This window comes from Panthera tigris, chromosome B3, assembly GCF_018350195.1.
Source record: "Panthera tigris isolate Pti1 chromosome B3, P.tigris_Pti1_mat1.1, whole genome shotgun sequence".
NCBI classification, from domain to species: Eukaryota; Metazoa; Chordata; class Mammalia; order Carnivora; family Felidae; genus Panthera; species Panthera tigris.
The window spans coordinates 22,378,054-22,399,068 of record NC_056665.1 but is presented as its reverse complement, the minus strand read 5'-3'; the positions used below and the strand labels follow the sequence as shown (position 1 = coordinate 22,399,068).

The following is a 21,015-nucleotide window of genomic DNA, read 5'->3' as shown; positions in this document are numbered from 1 at the left end:
GGTCATGATGTCACGGTTCATGAGTTCAAGCCCTACATCGGGCTTTGCACTTAACAGCGTGGACCCTGCTTGGGATTCTCTCTCTCTCTCTGCCCCTCTCTGCTCTCTCTCTCTCTCTCTACATCTCTCTCTCAAAATAAATAAAATAAACACTTACAAATAAATAAATAAAACAATTTGGCTTCATTTGGAAAACTTAAAGATATTGCCACTTTATGACTTAGTCCATTTCTATACATATATGCATGTGATAGGCAGAAATGCATACACATGTGCATCAGAATATACGTACAATAGGAATATTCATGGTAGAGTTCTTATTAATAGACAAAAGCTGGAATCCGAATATCCATCAACAGAATAGCAATAAAGATGAATAAATTATAATAGGCAACAACTTGAATGCACTCTCACAAAAATAAAATTGAGCAAAAATAACCAGACCCAAAAGAATACACACCATGTGCTTGCATTATTCCACCTGCATAAACTTCCAGAGAAGGGAAAAACTAAATCGTGGTGCTCAGTGTCATACTAATGGCTTTTCAGTGAAAAATAAATGCAATTTTCTTACTTTATCGATATGCTTTCTCCCTGGAATATAGACACTACCTCTTTTACCCCAAGTCAGGAATCTTTACAATGATCTGGGAGTAAATTCCCCACTTTGAGAATCATCTCACACAAATGGCATTTGTTAACTATGACAGTTACAATTCCCTCCCCCTTTACCAACTTCTACCTGTCACTGGGACAGATCAGCTCCTTCATCTACTACCTGACTTGGGGCCTGGAGTCAGCACATGTCCAACACTCTCCCATAGCCCATTCTCCTTCAGTGACTTTTAACCCAGAATGTGGGTTTTTGTACAATTCCTTATTTAATATCATGTTAGTTTTATCCAATTATTTTGGCAATCTGAGAGCTGTGATTCCTTAGCTTTTTCTGTAACTTCTAGCTTTTTTTCATGGAAACTTAAGCATACTATATGATATCTCATTTAGAGGTACCCAAAGAAAATATTCGACAAGGAGAGATAAGAACGTGTGTGTGTGTGTGTGTGTGTGTGTGTGTGTATGTGTGTGTGTGTGTGTGTGTGTGTGTGTGTGTGTTTATATACACATAAATAGGTACACAGACCCACTATTTTTATAATAGTTTTAGTTTAGGGGAGTTGTTTGTTTTTGGTTTTTGCTAAAATGATTTATAGCTAATGTTGACTGTCAATAAATTACTGAAATAAATACCATGGGAATTGCTATTAGAAGGTTCCAAATGACTCTCCTTTTCTCTGAGGAGTAAAACACTACCTAATCCTAATAAATCAATAAGAGAACAGAGATTTTGGTTGGCATCCCTCCATAACAAGACTATTTCTCTTCCTTTAACAGCATGTCAAGGATGAATCAGGAACTCTGAGAAAACTGAACCCTTTGGGGAATACCTTCAGTGGTAGACCTGAAAAGCAACATTTACAAGAAAGATTCCTTTAGTAAAAGTGTCCATACTTCTCAGTTTATAAAGCTAAAAAATTTGTATGTTTATTTATGTCCCAAAGCCATAAAGAGGTTTGAGAGGGATAAAATCTCCACCATAATAAATCTGGATCAATTATAAGGATGCATTATAAACATGCCTTAATTTAGAATTTCAATTCTGCTACTATCAATGATGAACAAAGTGGTTCTCACGAATCCTCCAGTTAGAACAATTAGGATGGAAAATGCAATGATCACATGCATAAAAACACCAGAGAAATTAATAGAGCAATGAGAAATTGCAGCACCAAGATCCAGAAGGAGAGGGAAGCCCTGGGTAGATAACAGAGTTTGGGGCACCTTTTGGGAACCATTTGATGATTCCTGAAACAATGCCTAAGAGACCAAAAAATTAAGCATATCTTGACAGACTTGAGAGCTAGGGGAACCAAATAGGAGTTCAAGTTCCACTGAAAAGAAAGAAGACTCTAGCAAATTCTTTATATTTATATCTAGGTATGTATAAGCAAAAATCAACAGCAGAGCAGCCCTTACAGGGATGGAAGTCCAGGCCCTCATCATCTCAATGATTAACTGGATTAAGGCAGTTTGTGCTTGTGCTGGTGCCATGACCCAGATGTCGGCCAGAAACAAACATGAAAGTTGATAAAGATAGTATCCTCAAGACCCTCAAATTATACCTACAATTCTTCATATGCACTGGGACAAAATAAAAAGGCAACCAGGTTTAGAAACAACATCATGAATCATTTCATGTAACTTAAAAGTCACATCATGAATCATTTCAATATACACTTTTTAAACGATTTCTAAAATAAAAAGAGGGACAGAGATTGAACATGCACTAATGTGAGAAATGCAGGATAGTGGAAAATGAATTTGATTTTATTTTAAAACTCATATTTGTTTACTACATGGCATATTTGGGGGGAGGAGTTAATATGGCAGAGAAGTTGGGGGACCCTGGGCTTTCTTTGCATCACTTTAAAATTAATGCCTGTTAATATGGTTTAAGGTGTTGTAATGGGGTTATACACTTTTTTTAAGTTTATTTTTGAAAGGGGGGAGGAGAAGAGTTAGATGATTAACCAACTGAGCCACCCAGGAGCCCCCACTTTTTTTTTTGATAGAGAGAGAGAGCATGTGTGCAGTGCATTCACAAGCAGGGGAGGGGCAGAGGGACAGGGGGAGAGAGGTTACCTTAAGCAGATTCTATCAACAGCACTAAGCCTGATGTGGGGCTCATACTCATGAATGATGAGATCATGACATAAGCTGAAATTGAGAGTCTGATGTTTCACCAAATGAGTTACCTAGGAACCCCTAAACTTTTAATTTTTAAATATTTCTCTACACACTCTATAGAGAAAAGAGACCATGAACTACACCAGAATGGCTTGAGTAATGGTAATTTGGGTGATGATTTTCCCCTCGGGCCTTTTTGTTTGTTTGTTTCCTACACAAAATATATATTACCTTTGTAGTTTTAAGAAATATGTATACAAACATTAGGATACTTAATTGAACATTGGGTTTTCTTCACACATGATGTTCAAGATGTACAATTTTTACAGTTAATATTTGATAACATTAAGTTAGAGTTATAGCATTTTACATAGTGGCTGGTAGATGAAAAATTCTAAGCCTGGCAAAAGCAAAGGCCCCGTGAGGATGTGTCAGGTAACACACAAGCCCTTAGGATATCAGGCTCCACAACCATGCCCACCACTGGTAGCAGCAAACCCCAAATGCATGACCACTTAGTTCAACTGTCTTGTGACTAACGCTTCTAAAAGGCTGAATCTAAAAGTAAAATCTATAAAACACCAAAAATCATTTGTGCATAATTATGCATTTTACATTGTATAATAATTATGTGTTGATTCACATTACTCATTTTAAATACTTTGCCTTCTGGACAGGCTTTCATAACTGTGCACATTTATTTTATGCAAATCAACACTTAGAATGGCCTTAAGATGTATGCATACAGGTGAATGACTAAATGGCACAAATAAAGGAGAAATATTATGGAAACTGTTGGCAGTTTAGAACCCTGCATTTGCAACACTTCAAAATGATTTCTTGTGTCTTATCTCATTCGCAGCCCAGTTACAAACCCACGAAGTAAATTAATAAACTCTGTGAGTCAGAGTATGCATTTAGGAATAACTCAGGCACTTTTACGTAACAAATTTATCTATGTAGCTACATGAAGTTTATGTAAACAGTTATACATCACAGATTAGCTATGCAAAGTGTCTTTGGAATCTGTCCACTTTTCACTTTCCCACAACGTGGGAAGTTTCGACCTCTTCATCCCTTGCCTACATACACTTCACCTCCTCTCCAAACAATTCCGTAGACATACTGCCCTCAACATCCTCTATCTAAATAAACACAGATCTGGTTACATCCCTCCTCTCCTTAAAAATCCACCAGACCTTCCCACTCTACACCTAGCACTTCACCAAAGAGCCTATTAAATAGCTAGAACAGACCAAAGCAGGTAAAACAATCCCTTTGAAAACACATGCTTTGTCTTTAAAATGTATGCATCTTTTTTTTTTGCATCCTAATCTATAATTTATACTTGTTGGATTTAATACAAATATCACAGTTTGGATTGTTTCCATTTCTAGGAAAATATGCTATGGCAAGCTGATCTTACAGCTTCACAAATCCCCTGGCACACTGCCTCCTCATGCCCTCTGAGATACCCAGACGAGGGCAAAAGCTCAACTCTGCAAAAGCATACACGACACATTACACTCTATTCCCCTCCTGTCTCTGAACTCAACTCATAATCCTACCAAAAAAATAATCCTATCCTTCACCCTGCAAGGTGTGTTTCTAGAACATAATTCTTACAAAAGAGTCTGTAAAGAAAAATTAGTGGTTTGGTCAATGCTATATCCCTCTTTTAGAAATTCTCAATAAACATAAGGACATTCAATATTCTAAGAAGTCTTGAAGTAAAACTTGTAGTGAAGGTTAACCAGGAGACAGTGCTTCATAGAACCCATCTTGCTGAAGATATGCTGCCCTCCACCAAAATCTGTCTTTCCTCACCCTGCCCCCATCACCTGGAAAGTCTCTCCTACTTTATCCAACTGTCAAATTCCTACTCATTTTTAGAAATCTAACTACCTCCGCTTTGAAACCATTCCCAGCCATGCTAGCTGGAAATAAATGTTTTCTCCTATGTGTATTTGTAGCACTTTGTATAGGCATGTATGTTAAATTACACACGTCGTAGTCTTGGATCTCCATGTCAGTCTCCCCAGCCAGATTGTGAGGAGTTTTAAAAGTAGAAACCATCTCTTATTCATTTATGAATCCTCTGAATCAAGCAATGTTCACAAAAACAAGTTCAGTAAATATGTGTGGAATAAATTGGTGAAAGAGAAATGATCTTTCATGAAAATAAGATATGCAACATCATATGCCAACTCTCCATCATTCCATCCAGGAAACCTCTGCTGGCAAAAAGGGGAACAATAACAAGACTTAGGGGGAGGGATAATGGTCTCTAGAACAGCTCAGTCAGAGTGCATAAATGACCCCTGTTACCAGATTTATAAAGAGAATTTTGCACCAGTCAAGACTGTCACATGAATCCTTTATAAGAGCCACTGTGTCTCTGTCCAGGGTGCTAAGATTCCAGCTGGAAAGCCCTGCTTCAAAACCAGGCAGAGTCAATTCCAACTGGAATACAAATGTTTGCATATTTCATTACTTCTGATACAGAGACTTCCTTTTCACCTAGTATCTCAGGACAGTCACACTCAATCAGTTACAGTTCAGCCAGTTTAAATAAATCAAGCTAACTATTCTGCAAAAGTAGTTATCAATTCTAAAGGAGGCAAGAGATGCAAAGAACTTGCAAGTCAGATGTGGGTTTTCCTTGCAGCCCTGCCTCTAACCAATGAGCAACTTTGGGCAAGTGACCACAGCTTTCTAGGCATCAACTTCCCAATCTCTGAGTTGAGTAGCTACATAATTAAGATTGAGCAAACCTTCAGTGAATCACTAGCGTATGTCAAGCACTTTTTCTTATTTAATCCTCTTGAAACCTGGTGAAGTGGGTATTACCATTCTCATTATACACATGAAGAAACAGGGATTAAAGAGGTAAATAAATCTGTTCAAGGCCACACCATGAGCTAGCAGCATTGCCTGCCTAGGAAGTTCAATGGGGTCATGGCTGGACAGCCAAGGTGAGATCAAGGCTTTTTCCCTTCCCACCTTCCCATTACCTCACGCTGCTAATGGCTGTCTTCACGTGTTTCTCTAATACTGTAATGATGATGATATCCAGTATTCATGATTTTTGTTTTTTTTTTCAAACTTCCTAACTTGACACAAGTTTGTGTTTTATTATTTGTCACATTGTGTAACTCAAGTTTATGCCTAAACTTCTCATAAGACCCCCAAATCCCTTATATAACCTGATTCCTTAAGAGTCTCTTAAAGAGTCAAAAGCACTCAGAAAGGCTTGCAGCTGCTCAGTGAGTGGTCTCCTCTCCAAAAGAGATGGCCAGCCTTAGGAGGACAGCTTCACTTGCTCACTGTTCCTACTCCTTGGCTAAGTAGCCACTGTAACTTCACATACCATCCAGCCAGCACAAGGACCACTCAAGAGAGGCAACTGTGTAGCATACCCATGGTAAGGCCGTCTTGCTGGCTGGAGCCAATCCTAGGCAAATGGGACAGTGGGAGGTGGGTTTCACCTTCCCAGCCTATCATGCACCAACTGTGGAGTGTGTTGACTGGTCCTTTATCGTGTGTGTAGGGGATGGGGTGGGGAGTGCTGTTTGGTTTGGTATGTTTTACTGAAAATGACCACAGTCATGTGCTAACTTTGTGGTCTCTCAAAGTGCATTCACATATTTAGCTCATCAGTGACCAATGAAATGCTATCATGCACAGTACGGACTCTGATCACTTATAAAACTTACCTAATAGCAATCATCCACAAACTGTCAAAGCCAGAAACCATCAAGGCTCCCAAGTACAAATCGTGAACCTCTTGAAGTAACAGAGAAGTTGCTCTGTAAAGTACTTGCCTCTCCAAACACCCAGAGACTTTTGCCCCTCCCAAGGCCTCTGCACTTGCATTTCTCTGACCTGGCTTCATTCAATGCTACAGCTTCTTTTTCAGTCTCTCTTCCCCTAACTCCAACTCTTCATCCTTTCCCCTCTCCTGTAATCCAAGCTCTGTAAACAGCAATTTTTGCAAACTGTATGATGGCACTTGTCTTTCTTTACAGCCCTCCTTTCATGATAAGTTGACCATGTCATCACATATGCATTGAATATTTTAAAGCATAGTTCTGTCTGTAGGAGAAAGTACACATTTAACACAGGTGTAGTATGGGAGAGGAAGGCTTTCATTGTGGCAATTCTAACTAGGTTAAGTGATGCAACATGCATCAGTGTGGTAGTGTGGGTACTCTTTGTAAAATTATGAAATATCACATGTCTTCTTACACCACTTATCTGAACCTCTCTGGTGGCTCTTAGCACTTTCTGTGTGGAACTTAGGCCATTCGCACACCTCTTTCCTCCCTGAACACCACCATCCCTGTGTCCCACTCTTACCCTCATGTGCCCCAGAACAGAATCTGATGCCTTGTACAGACACCGCACAGAAACCCATTTTTAACAATGAAACGCTTTTGTAAAATATTTGTATTGTATGAAGGATATGACAATGAAAACTGAACCTTCAGAGCAGTCTAGAAGAGCAAGAAAGAACTTGTGATACATATGATACAGATTTGTCAACTGAAATGAGCACTAGCAAGTCCACAAAGAAAAAACCCCATGGGGCTGAGAGCAGCTGCCTGAAGGAACAGACAAGTGCATCTCGGGTGTGGACCCAAAGCTGGACTACCAGCACTACTCTCACCAGTAAGGGGCCGGGGAAAGTCCATTACTGGTATTGTGGTGAGGGGCGTGTAAATGCTCACAGCTGGCCAACTGCCTGGACACATTAACCAACTACAAAGCCCAAGGCCAAGCCCCTACCCAAAGAAATTACATACCTCAGGCACCAGCAAAGTCTAGAGATGGCTAAATTGGCACGGACTGCATGCTAACGCTTAGCACATAAGGAGCACTAAAATGTGATCATTTGGACCTTATTCTTGCTGATTCTGGCTCAGGATGGGGATACTTTCATCCTGAGTTTCTAAGCTGAGGGAAAGGTGGGACTGAAGTACCCATGCACAAGTAGCTGGGGCAGTGGAACATGCTTCACGGGGTTCCTCCTCGATTGGTGGGGAAACCGAGGCACGCAGCAGATGGGGAAACTGAGGTAGGAAGCAGAGGGCAGGCCCAGGTCGGGAACAGAGCGCGGGCCCGCCTCACCCTGAGCCAACTAGCGCGTCCAAGCCAAGCCACCCCGCCTGATCCTTCTGCGACCCCTCAGAGCCCAAGGCGGGGAGAGGGCAGCCCTGTGGCCGGGGCCAGGACTCACCACGTCCATGATCTGCAGGAGGCTGAGGGAGAAGTAGACGGTGAGCGGCTGCGAGTCGTTGGCCACGGGCCTCTCCAAGGGGTTGTAGTTCTTGACCAGCTCCTTGTAGAGCTTCCTCTGGAACTCGCCTTGCAGGGACACTTAAGGAGAGGAGAGCCCAGCGGGCTGCTCAGGGAAGGCCACCGGGGGTGCACCCCACGCCCCCTGCCCGCGGACCCCCACCGCCCAAAGCAAGCACCCCAAACGAAAGGGGCTCTCATTCCCAGGACAGCCCCCGGCAGCGCCGCCCACTGTCCCTCGCTGGCGCGAGCCCCCAAACCTGGCCCGGGCGCGGGGCGCACGGAGCAGCCAGGATGTGCCCGGGATCCCGCGGAGGAGGAGTAGAGGACTGGGAGATCCGGCGGCTTTACCGTGCAAGAGCGACGCGGCCAGCGCCAGCCACACCGACCGGCGCATGTTGGGACTCTGAGCTGCCGCGGCCGGCGCGCCCAGCGTCTTGCTAGTCGGCCCCGGCCTGCGCCTGCGGCCGCGGAGCCGCCTCTCCCGGCTCGGCTCGCGCGCCTTTAAAGAGCCGAGCGCGCGCCCCCGCCCCGCCCGCCTCCGCGCGCTTCTCCACGTGACGAGCCCCGCCCCCGCCCCCGCCCCCACCCCAGCCTGCCAGCGGGGCCCTTGGCGGCTCGGCGGCCGCCCAGGGAACTGCAGCCCGGTGGTATAAGTGGGAAGTGCGCTCCGGAGTACTGGTTACAGCCAGGGCACCCCGCCCCGCCTCCGTCTCCACCGTTGTCCCGGTCCCTCTGCATCACACCTCCGGCCGAGCCAGGGGCTGTCCGAGGCCAGGTTCTGTCTCTCCCTTTTGTCCTTGGTCCCCAGTCCGCTCCCTCCTGCTCTCAGACAGAAGCTGCACGGGTCCTTGAGAGAGAGAGGGACAATTCTGGGGTCCAGTCCTCCAGGGTCCTCCCCTCCCTTACGACAGTGGCTGGGTGACAGCGACTAGGAAACAGGCTCCCACAGGTTGGGACGTCTCTCCAACCAGACAAAACAGACATGAGAGGAAGCCCCCCTCCTACCTCCCGCCAGGGTGTTCTGTCAGCAACCATTTGCTGGGCATCACCAGTCCGATTCTCATCTAGGTTCTCATCTAGGTGCTGGGAGAAGAGGGGAAATCTCTGCCTGGGAGACATTCTATACGGGAGGAGAAACGCCGCAGAAGTGTGTGATGGCAATCCCAGTGGACACCCTCTTTATGCCTCGTTCTCTTTTAAAGGAGATTTAAAATTGAAAAGTTACTTCCCACCCCTATCTGGAAGGACAACCAAAACTTGGTGGTGTGATTTAGGCTTTTATCCTTTTCCTTCTCCTTCTCCTTTTTAACTCGGGAAAGAGTTAATTGACATGGGGAGGCTCAGAGTAAACATCAGTCAAATGGTCAGAGGCTAAGTCGAGTCCTAGACCTTAAGGAGGGGGCTTGGATTTGGAAGAGGAAGGAGGTGAGGATAGGGAGGCGGAAAGCTCTGTCCCACTAGCTCTCTGCAAGAAGGTTGCAGAAAGCTGAGTGCAGCAGGTTCCCTGAGCCCACGTAGGGGGCGCTGCCCCAAAGTGATCTACACCAAGAACTCAGGCAGGTTGGACCGGCAGAGGCAAAGCCCACATTTGGGCACTGCATAAGACACGGGATTTTTGGATGACATTAAAAACAAACAAACAAACAGAACACTAGAAAAGCTCACCAAAACGTGACTGCCTTTGAATTTACCGGAGCGGCAGCAATGGGTGACTGAGCCAGTTATTTGATTTGGGAAAAAAACAAAGAAATGTGACAGCCTTGCAACGAAGTGTCTGATAGCAAATTCACACCTGTTAACTGATGCATGTATAAGCAAATAATGAGTGTAAACTTTGAACTAAGAGAAGGTCCTAGAGGAAAGAAAGATTGATTCTTTCTGGGGAAGAGTTCATAGACATGACAGCCAACCAGGGCTTGCCACAAAGGAAGGGTCCAGCCAGGAGAAGGGAACACCAGAATAGAATTTCCTGGTGAGCAGACAGGTATGCTCTTAGCTTTAATCGAGCTCCTGAGTTCTGCAATCTGGCAGTCTGGATACACACAGAACTGGCACTGGTGAAGAAATGAACTAAAGGGTTTCAGCTGCTGGCAAAAAGGGAGTCAGAGAAAGAAAATAATATATCAGAATAGAGGGGGCATAGGACACAACAGGGAGATTCTCACCGGCATGCCATCCCCACTGGTCATCTGAATGCAACACTAGCTCTCAAACACATTTCCTGAAAGTGTCTAAAAGCCCAACCTTCCATTCTAGAGAGACATGAGCCTAGGGGGGCCAAGGGAATTCATATACCTTGAGTTTGGCCATTAGGATCACCTTCCTAAAAGCATAAAAACTTCTTTTGTCCCTTGTACCCATAATATCAGAAACCTAGAATTAAACTATTCTCTAGTGGGACAACCAGTCAACGAGTTTTTATTTATGTCCTATGTTCTTTTAGATGCCTGTAGGACCTACCAGCACAATCCACTCACTCAGTTTACAATTTAGAGCTAACATGAGTGTGGATAAATAAATTTCAGTCTGTGCTGTGCCAGTAAATAGGTCTGTGAGTGTGGCTGTGTTCATCCCCATATAAGACTCAGTTTTTTCATTTGTAAAATAAAGAAAGGAGTGGGACTTTCTGGGATTGAGCTGACAGAACTGCAGGTACCCCTTTCACTCCCATTCCCAACATGAATGGTAAGTAAAACGTAAGAGAAAATTAATACATACTTGTGCTTAGAAAGGCAGGGACCAGAAACAAACCCAGAATAGTTACTCACAAGCTGGTGCTATTATCATAGTCCAGGAGAGGGGCATATCTAGACGCGGGCTCCAAGGATAAGAGTCTTAAATTTTAACAAACCTCAATGAAGCAAACTGGTCTTGAGTCTATGAGAGGTGGGGGACTGGAACAAAAATATCCAGATAAATCTAGAGCCTGCAAAAATCTCCCCTTTCATGTAAAAATAGACCAGCAAACCCTAAACATGACCAAGGGTAATGGGAGGAAGCATGTTTTCTGCTTTGAGTCTGGATAGGCGGAAAAGGTAACTATACATTTATAAAACCAAAATTGCAGGGGCTCCTGGGTGGCTCAGTCAGTTGAACGTCTGACACTTTATTTAGGCTCAGGTCATGATCTCGTGATTCATGGGTTCGAGACCCACATTGGGTTCATCTGTGTTGTCAGCGCAGAGCCTGCTTGGGATTCTCTGTATTCCTCTCTCTCTGCCCCTCCCCTGCTCCCTCCCTCTCTCTCTCTCTCTCTTTCTCTCTCTCAAAATAAGTAAATACAAACTTCGAAAAAAATGCATAGTGCTTAGGTGTGTGCCCAAATATATACAACTCACATGGTTTAGAATTCAAGAATCCCTCTGGGAACAGCTTTTATAAATTTACACACATGGAGCTCAAAAAAAACTATGACTTTCATGAAAATGAACTCCAACTAAAAAATATAAAACCCATTCCCAAATAAACTACATCCCCTATGAGGCAATAGCCAATAGTAAGTGAAAGTACATAGACCACAGGCAAAAAAAGTTAGTACCCCACAATTTGAGATAAGAGGATGATTTGGGGGAAAAAAAAACTATAAAATAAGTATGTTTACAATGCCAAAGTTATTGAGTAATATCAGCTGCAATAATAATCCACAAATCCTGTTGGCATAACACTATAAAGTTTATTTCTCTCTCATACCATAATCAAAAAGTTCCAGTGACTTCCCTAGGTGGCTAAGCTCCTCAAGTCTTTTAAAGATACAAGATCCTTTCAACAACTGGATTAACTGTGTTCTGGGGACCAGAGGAATGTGCTAATTGAAGTCTGCTGGGGCCTCAACCTTTACACAGCCTGCAAACAAGTAGAGGCGTACCTGGACCAGGACTGAAGTTGCTTGTATCATCTCTGCCCACATTTTCTGGCCAGAGCCAAGTCTCTTGATCACAACTTCAAGCAAGAGAAGCTGGAAAGCAATCTTTTTATCTGTGCCTGGGCAGAGAGGACAAAGGTAAGCAGTATCAGTAATATGGCATACAGGGGATAAAATAGGAATTAATAGCATAAGGAGAGAACAAACCACAGAGGAAAAGAAACAAACAGAAAATAAAACACGAGCATCTAGGAAAAAACCCATAACAATTAAAATTGAAAATCTAGCAAATGTGTTAAAGAGGAGACTGACTAATGATGAAGAAAGCATTGGTACTCTGGGAGCAAGAGCTGAAAAATGTACCCAGAAAATCACCTGGATAAGAAAGGTTAAGGGATAAGAAGGATAGAATAAGAACTCATCTACTAGGAGTCCTAAAAAATATTAATAAAAAGAATACGTGAGAAATTATTTAAAGAAAAAATGACTAAGAGATGCCTCAGTGGCTCAGCCGGGTAAGCGTCCAACTTTGTCTCAGGTCGTGATCTCTCAGTTCACAGGTTCGAGCCCTGCATTGGGCTCTGTGCTGACCGCTGGGATCCTGGAGTCTGCTTTGGATTCTCTGTCCCCGTCTCTCTCTGCCCCTCCCCCCTCATGCTGTCTCTCTCTCTCTCATTCTCTCTTTCTCTCTCTCTTTCAAAAATGAATAAACATTAAAAACAAATTTAAAGATAAAATGACTAAGAAGTTTCAGTTCTGAAAAAAATATAAATATCAAATTGAGGAAGTACAATAAGCAATGATCTGGCACCAGGCTGGCTTTGTTGGTAGAACACGTGACTCTTGATCTTGGGGTCATGAGTTCAGACATCATGTTGGGAGTAGAGATTATTTAAAAATAAAATCTAAAAAAAAAAGTGGTGATCATGTTAAGTAAACAAAAGATTCATCATTAGATAGTGAAGCTGGTGAAACTATTAAACAGCAAAAAAATAAAACACAGATTTTAAAGGAGACAAAGAGCATTAACTTAAATGCAAATCTAAATAATCAATGACTGTTAAGTAGTAAGAACACTTTGGAAGCGAAAGGGTATAATTGAAGAGGACATTTCTGGCCCTTCTAAGACAGCAAATTCAGGTAACAGGCAAAATCTGCTGAAAAAAAAATCCAACCAGCCAAAATGACAAAGTATATTGGAGATTGACAAACATTAAGAAATTAAGAAATTTGGTTTGGTGGGCATTTATAAAAGCATGCACACCCAACAATTAGTGAAAACACGTTCTTCTTAAATAAATGAAATATATATGCATGTATATATATACATATATATATGTGTGTATATATGTGTATATATGTGTGTGTGTATATATATATATATATATATATATATATATATACATGGTTCCTACTCTTCATTCTTGATATTATTTTGGCACATTATTTATTTTCTTAACTACTCTATTTTAGTCTTTTAGTTTTTAAAATAACTATTATGCACTTGATTATTTTTTCATTAATTCATATCTTTTTAAATTCCTTCATGCCTATAAGTTTCTAGTTTATTTCTATCATAACTTCTTAGTTAAATGATTACATCATTAATGTTTAATTTTTTCTTGTCTAATAGAAAAACAAACCAAACTACTAAAGCTAGTTAAGTACTATGAAAAGAAAGAAATTTGGGACAGTACAGCTTATAGAATTAGAAATAGAAACCACATTGCAAATAGCAAACCAAATTAAAAAAACATAAAAATTAATAATCATCAAATAGGATTGTGTTAGTCAGCTCAGGCTACCATAACAAAACACTCCAGTATTGATGGCTTAAGCAACAAATTTATTTTCTCATAGTTCTAGGGGCTGGAGTCTAAGATCAAGGAGGTATTAGGGTGAGTTTCTGGTTAGGCCTCTTCCTGGCTTGTAGATGGCTGCCTTTCCCCTGTGCACACACAGAGAGAAAGTGAAACAGGTCTGATGTTTCTTTCTCTTCTTCTAAGGACACAGTCCTATCAGATTAGGGTCCTGCCTTTATGACCCCATTTAACCTTAATTATCATCTTATAGGCCCTATATCCGAATACAGTCATAGTAGGGAGTTATGACTTAAACATATGAATCTGGGAGAACACAATAAAGTTCGTAAGAAGGGTGTATCCCAGGAAAGCAAGATATAGGCAGACTTAGGAGATATATCATATTTGATTCCAGACTACAACAGTAAAGTGAATATCCCAATAAAGCAGATATTATAATAAAGCAAGACAAATGAATCTTTTGGTTTCCCAGTGCATGTAAAAGTTATGTTTACAATATACTGTAGTATATTAAGTATGCAGTAGCACTATTCAAAAAAAAAAAAAGAAACTAGTGTACACACCTTAGTTTAAAAATTGTTTAATGTTTATTTTATTTTTGAGACAGAGAGAGACAGAGCATGATCCGGGGAGGGGCAGAGAGAGAGACACAGAATCCGAATCAGGCTCCAGGCTCTGAGCTGTCAGCACAGGACCTGATGCAGGGCTCAAACTCATCAACTGCAAGATCATGACCTGAGCCAAAGTTGGATGTTCAACTGACTCAGCAAACCAGGCACCCCTCACATCTTAATTTAAGAAAAATATGATTGCTAAAACTTGCTAACCATCATCTGACCTTTCAGCAAATGTAATCATTTTTCTGGTGAAGGATTTTGCTTCAATGTTTGTGGCTACTGATCGTTCATGGCGGTGGTTATTGAAGTTGGGGTGACTGGTAATTTCCTAAAATAACAATGAAGTTTGACACATTGACTCTTGTTTCACGAACAATTTCTCCATAACATGTGGTGTTATTTGATAGCACTTTACCCACAGTAGAACTTTCAAACTTGGAGTCAGTCATCTCAAACACTGCTGCTGCTTTATCAATTAACTTTATGTGATATTCTAAATCCTTTGTTGTCATTTCAATAATCTTCACAACATCTTCACCAGGAGTAGATTCCATCTCAAGAAATCACTTTCTTTGCACATCCATAAGCAGCAACTCCTCATCCATTAAAGTTTTATCATGAGATTGCAGCAATTAAAATAAAATAGCAATTAAAAAAAGTTTAACATGTTGTGAGAATTACCAAAATGTAACACAGAAACACAAAGTGAGGAAATGCTTTTGGAAAAATGGTTCCAATAGACTTGCACTGCATGTACAATGTAGGGTTGCCACAAACCTTCAGTGTATAAGAAAAAAAAATGTGCAAAGCACAATAAAATGAGGTATCCCTGTACTCATTACTATGTTAACAGGCCAACAAAAATATCATCATGTCAACATATATTGAATAAAATTCAATTCTTATTTATCATTGAAAAATAACCAACCTAGGATTAAAGGAAGCTACTTTAATCTAATTTCATCTTCTAAATCTAAGTTCATCTTCTAAAAGGCTATAGCAAATATTATGTTTTTGTTTTTGTGTTTTAGTAAACTTTTAAATTTAGAAAAATTTTAGCTTTTAAGAAGATTGTGGAGATAGTACAGAGAATTCTCATACTCAACACCCAGTATCCACTATTGTTAACATCCAACATCAGTAAATGTTTTTCCAACTAATGAAAGAATACTGACACATTATTATTAACTAAAGACCATACTTTATTTTTTAAGTTTATTAAATTATTTTGAGTGAGACAGAGAGAGAGAAAGAGAGGGAGAGAGAAGAAGAAGAAGAAGAAGAAGAAGAAGAAGAAGAAGAAGAAGAAGAAAGAAGAAGAAGAAGAAGAAGAAGAAGAAGAAGAAGAAGAAGAAGAAGAAGAAGAAGAAGAAAAAGAAGGAGAAGGAGGGGGAGGGGAGGGGGATAGAGAGAGGGAGAGAGAGAATCCCAAGCAGGCTCCACACTGTCAGCATGGAGCCTGATGCAGGGCTTGATCCCATGAACCATGAGATCATGACCTGAACTAAAACTAAGAGTCGGGCACTTAACCAACTGAGCCACCCAGGCGCCCCAGGACCATACTTTAAATATTAAGATTTTCTTAGTTTTTACCTACTGTCTTTATGTTCCAAGATTTTATGTGAGACACAGCATCACATTGAGATATCATGTCTTCTTGAGCTTCTTTTGGTCAGGATAGTTTTTCAGTCATGTCTGGTTTTCACTGAGCTTGATAGTTTTGAGGAGTACTGTTCTGCTATTTTGCAGACTGCCCTTCCGTTAGGGTTTGTTGATGTTTTTATTGTGATTAAACTGAGGTTGTGGGTTTGGAGAGGAAGACTACATAGATAAGGTGCCATTCTCATCAGATCATATCAAGGATACATACTATCAACATGACCTACCAATGTTGATGTTGACCTTGATCACCTGGGTTGACACACTGTCAGATTTCTCTACTGTAAGGTTACTCTTTTTTACCTCCCTCTCTATACTGTGTTCTTTAACTGAAGAATGTCAGTATTCACAGCCCACACGTAAGGAATGAGGAGTTATGATCAACCTCCTTAAAGTGTTCTCATAAATTTTAAGTAGTCCGTAAAGTATTTACATAAATATTTTAAATCCTTCTGCATGATTTATCTCTCCTCCCTCACTTATTTATTTATTCAACCACTTATTTATATCAGTGTACTCAATGATATTTATTTCATACCTTGAGTTATAATCCAGTATGACTTTATTTATATTCTTGCTCAAAGTGTTTAAGCTTTGATCAATAGGAGTTCTTACAGTTGATTCCTGTGACTTTCATACATTCCCTTGTGGAGTCTTTCATACATTCCCATATTTTCTAACACTACAAGATGCTCCAGACTCATAATATTTCTGGCCCCAGTCCTAGAATCAGCCATTTCTCCAAGGATCCCTTGATTCTTTTGATTGAAAATGGTATTAGAATTAAAGATCTGAGGACTGGACATGCTTGTTGCTACTTGGTGAGGTTGCTTCTAGGCCTCGTGAAACTGTCAGAGGAAGGAGATAGGTGTTTATCTAACCCATGTATGCACACATACCTATCTGTATCTATTGAAAACCACATATAAGTTCACACTAACATCTCCAACTCTAACCTAATACCACATGGATCATTCTAACCTTATCCCCCATTGTCTGTGGACAACCTCCAACTCTAATAGTGAGAAATGACTCCAACCATTGTCATCTGCTTACTTACTGGTTGAATTCCAGTACATGTATAGAAAGGTTTCAGATGTGTGCATTATTAACTGGAGTACAGTGCTTATGTAGTCATTTTTGCCTTTTGTCTTAAAGTCTTCACTCATTTCCAATGTTACCTATGTCAGTACTTTTCCCCCCAACCTTTTCACTGAGGTTATTTCAAATATTTTTAATACCATTAGATATTTTTGTCATAGTCACCATTCCATCATGGGATCCCTGAATTCCTAAACGTTTTTTTTTTTTCAGTTTGCATCAATTTAGGTTCATTCATTTTGCATAAAGTCCTATGGATTTTGAAAAAATTCATAGCATCATGTCTTTAACATTAAAGTGTTATACCAAATAATTTCACTGTCCTATAAAATTTTCCATGACTCCTTTGTTAATATCTTACCTCTTTCCAAATGCCTGGCAACCACTGATCCATTTATCATCCTTATAGTTTTGCCTTTTCCACAATGTCATATAAATGGAGTCATACCATATGTAGCCTTTTAAGACTGATTTCTTTCATTTAGCAATGTATATTTAAGATTCATCCATATTTTTGCAGGGCTTAGTAGCTTAATTCTTTTTATTGCTGAATACTGTTCCATTATGTGAGTGTAACATAGTTTGTTTACTCATTCACCTACTGAAGAACATCTTGGTTGCTTCCAGTTTGGGGCAATTATGAATAAAGCCATAATTACCAGTCAAGTCCAGATTTTTAGGTATGTGTGGACATAATGTTTCAAATCATTAGATAAATAATCATAAATGTAATTGAGTATCATCTGATCAGTCTATGTTCACTGTAGTAGTTTCTTAACACTACCATAATAAAAAAGCACAAACTGAGGGGCTTAAACAATGAACATTTTTTGTGTCATAATTATGAATCTAAAAGTCTGATTATTAAGGTGTTGCTTGGGTTGGTTTCTTCTGAGAGCTATGAGGGGGAGTCTATTGCATATTTCTCTCATATCTGCTGGTGGTTTGTTGGCAATCTTTGGCATTTAGAAGCATGATCTGATCTTTTTCTCCATCTCTGCCTGGTGCTCTCAATGTGCTGTATATGTCTCCAAATTTCCTTTTTATAAGGATACTGGTGGGCATTGAGGAGGGCACCTGTTGGGATGATCACTGGGTGTTGTATGGAAACCAATTTGACAATAAATTTCATTGAAAAAAAAGATAATGGTCACATTAGATTAAGGACCTACTCTAGTATAACTAATTAAGTCTGCAATGACTCTATTTCCAAACATATTCTGAGGTATTGGAATTTAGGATTTCAGCATATGGAGGGGAGGGGTACAATTCAATCCATAATGTTTAGTTTTTCAAGAAATTGTCAAATTATCTTCCCAAGTGGCCATACTACTTTGCATTCCCATCAGGAATTAGAAAAGTCCTAGTTGCATTATATTCTTGCCAGTAATTAGTATTACCTTTTTTTTTTTTTTGGTAATTTTCCCATTATAATAGGTGTGTAGTGGTAACTCATTGTTTTAATTTGTCTTTCTCTAGTGAAAAATGATCATGAGCCTCTTTTCATATACTTATTTGCTATCTATATATCGTATCTGATGAGGTAGCTGTTTACGTCTTTTGCCCATTTTTAAATTATGTTGTTTGTTTTCTTATTGTTGAGTTTTAAGTAGTGTTTGTATATTTTAGAAGTCCTTTATCAGTTATGTGATTAGTGTTTTCCACTTATGAATTGTCTTTTCATTGCCTTAACAATGCACTTGCAGAACAAGTTTTAAAGTTTAATTTTAACAAATTCGAATATTTTGTTTTGTTTTGTTTATGGGTTATGCTTTTGGTGTTGTATGTAAAAACTTCTCAACAAACCCAAGGTCACATGGATTTTTTCCTACAGTTTTATAGTTTTATAATTTTCTCCTATACCTTCCTGGGAATTTACTCTGAATTTTGTTGAATCTATAGATTCAACAATTCAATTGGGAAGAACTGGTATCTTAAAAATAGTAATTCTTCTAATTCACAAGCAAGGAATATTTATCCATTTATTTATATCTTCTTTGGTTTCTCTCACTGATATTTTGTAGTTTTCTGTATATCTTGTACATATTTTGTAAGATTTATTTTAAAGCACCTCATTTTTTTTTTTTTTTTTTTTTTTTTGGTGGTATCATAAATGGTACCACTCTGAATTTCAAATTCCAGTTTCTGGTATATAGGAAGGCAGTTTACTTCGGTATATTGAATTTATATCCTGCATGCTTGCTACACTCATCAAATTAGTTCCACAGGTTTGTGTGTGTGTGTGGGGGGGGGTAGATTCTTTGGTGTTTTTCACATAATCATATTGTCTGAGAATAAGAATAGTTTTATTTTATCCTTTCCACAATTTATTTCTTTTTCTTGTCTTCCAGGATGATAATGAATAGAAGTGGTGAGAGAGGACTTCCTTGCCGTTTTCCTAATCTTAGAGGGAAAGAGTTTAGCTCTTAGCATCAAATATTTTGTAGGTTGTTTTCCATATATTCACTTGAGTGAGTAAAGCCATTCTCTTTCCCTCCTAGTTGTTGCTGTTTGGTTGTGTTTATGTTTTTGAGAACTGTGCTATGAATTGGCATATAATTTCATCAAACACTTTTAATGCATCTACTTGTATGATATATTTTTAAAAATTAAATTTTTATTTACCATTCAAACATTGAAGGTATTCCATTTAAAATAAGGAACAGTATAAAATTTCTCACTATTATAATTTCTATTCAATATTAATTGAAGTTATTTTATACATTTAAACAACTATGTACAAATTTTTTTAAGTAGCTTATTCATAATACCAACAGCCTACTACCTAGAAGTCAATCAAGCAAAAGATTGCCTGACTTTTATTTTGAGAATGTTTTAAGACATTGTTTAGTTTCAACTTAGTTTAATAAATGGAAAGATGATGGTTTTATAGCTAGGAAGATTCAGTATATTAAAGATGTCAATGGTCTCCAAATTAGACTATAAGTTTAATGTCATAAGTCAAAATCCTGAAATGTTATTTTGTGAAGATTTATTAGCTAATCCTAAAACTCATATTCCAAGAGTAAAGGAACAAGGAACTTCCAATTTCTGTAATGGCAGATTTGATAATTCAGAAAAAAAAAACTTAGAACAATTAGAAGTATTGGTCCAAATGTACTTTAAAAATCTGTTTGGCATTATGCTTAAAGGAAGAAGCCAGGAACCAGAGTAGGTATACCATATGATTCCATTTTTATGAAGCTCTAGAAAAGGCAAAGCTAAACTATGGTGATAAGACAGATTAGTATTGCTTGGGGCCAGAGGCGAGAGGTTGATGAGTACAGAGGAACATGTGGGAAGTTTTTGTTATGATGATAATGTTTCATAGCTTGATTATGATGGTTTATATACAAGTAAGTATATATATTTGTTATAACTAATCCAACTAGACAGCATCTTATTATTTATAAATTATCCCTCACTAAAGCTGGTTTTTAAAAATCTACCTGAAGATATCAGAGGGCTAACAAGTCAGTGAGCAACAAGACAATGTCCACTAAAGACAAGGGTCTTGAGAAAGGCAGAGACACAGGAAGTTAACGCTGCATTTGGAGAAACTTCTTCTAAAATGGCAATTGCCGGGGCGCCTGGGTGGCTCAGTCAGTTGAGCGTCGGACTTCGGCTCAGGTCATGACCTCGCAGTTCCTGAGTTTGAGCCCCACATTGGCCTGTGTGCTGACAGCTCAAAGCCTGGAGCCTGCTTCAGATTCTGTGTCTCCCTCTCTCTCTCTGCCCCTTCCCTGCTCATACTCTGTCTCTCTCTGTCTCTCAAAAATGAATAAACATTAAAAAAATATATAAAAAATAAAATGGCAATTGCCATTTCCAGATGATGAAACTGGAAGATGAACTGACAGCGTCATGAAGTTTAGCCTTCTTTCTAAGACAAGAACTGATAGAAGAC

General features: G+C 39.6%; 1 protein-coding gene across 1 annotated transcript in view; it reads right to left on the bottom strand.

Annotated features, from left to right (window-relative positions):
* The window catches only part of CHRNA7 (cholinergic receptor nicotinic alpha 7 subunit), a 111,794-nt gene extending 103,354 nt beyond the window's left edge, over positions 1 to 8,440 (bottom strand). The window contains exons 1-2 of the mRNA XM_042987671.1: positions 8,395 to 8,440; positions 7,985 to 8,124 (exon numbers count right to left, since the gene is read on the bottom strand). Coding sequence (XP_042843605.1) covers positions 7,985 to 8,124; positions 8,395 to 8,440 — 186 coding nt within the window. The remainder of the gene's footprint in view (positions 1 to 7,984; positions 8,125 to 8,394) is intronic.
* Positions 8,441 to 21,015: the final 12,575 nt, after the last annotated feature.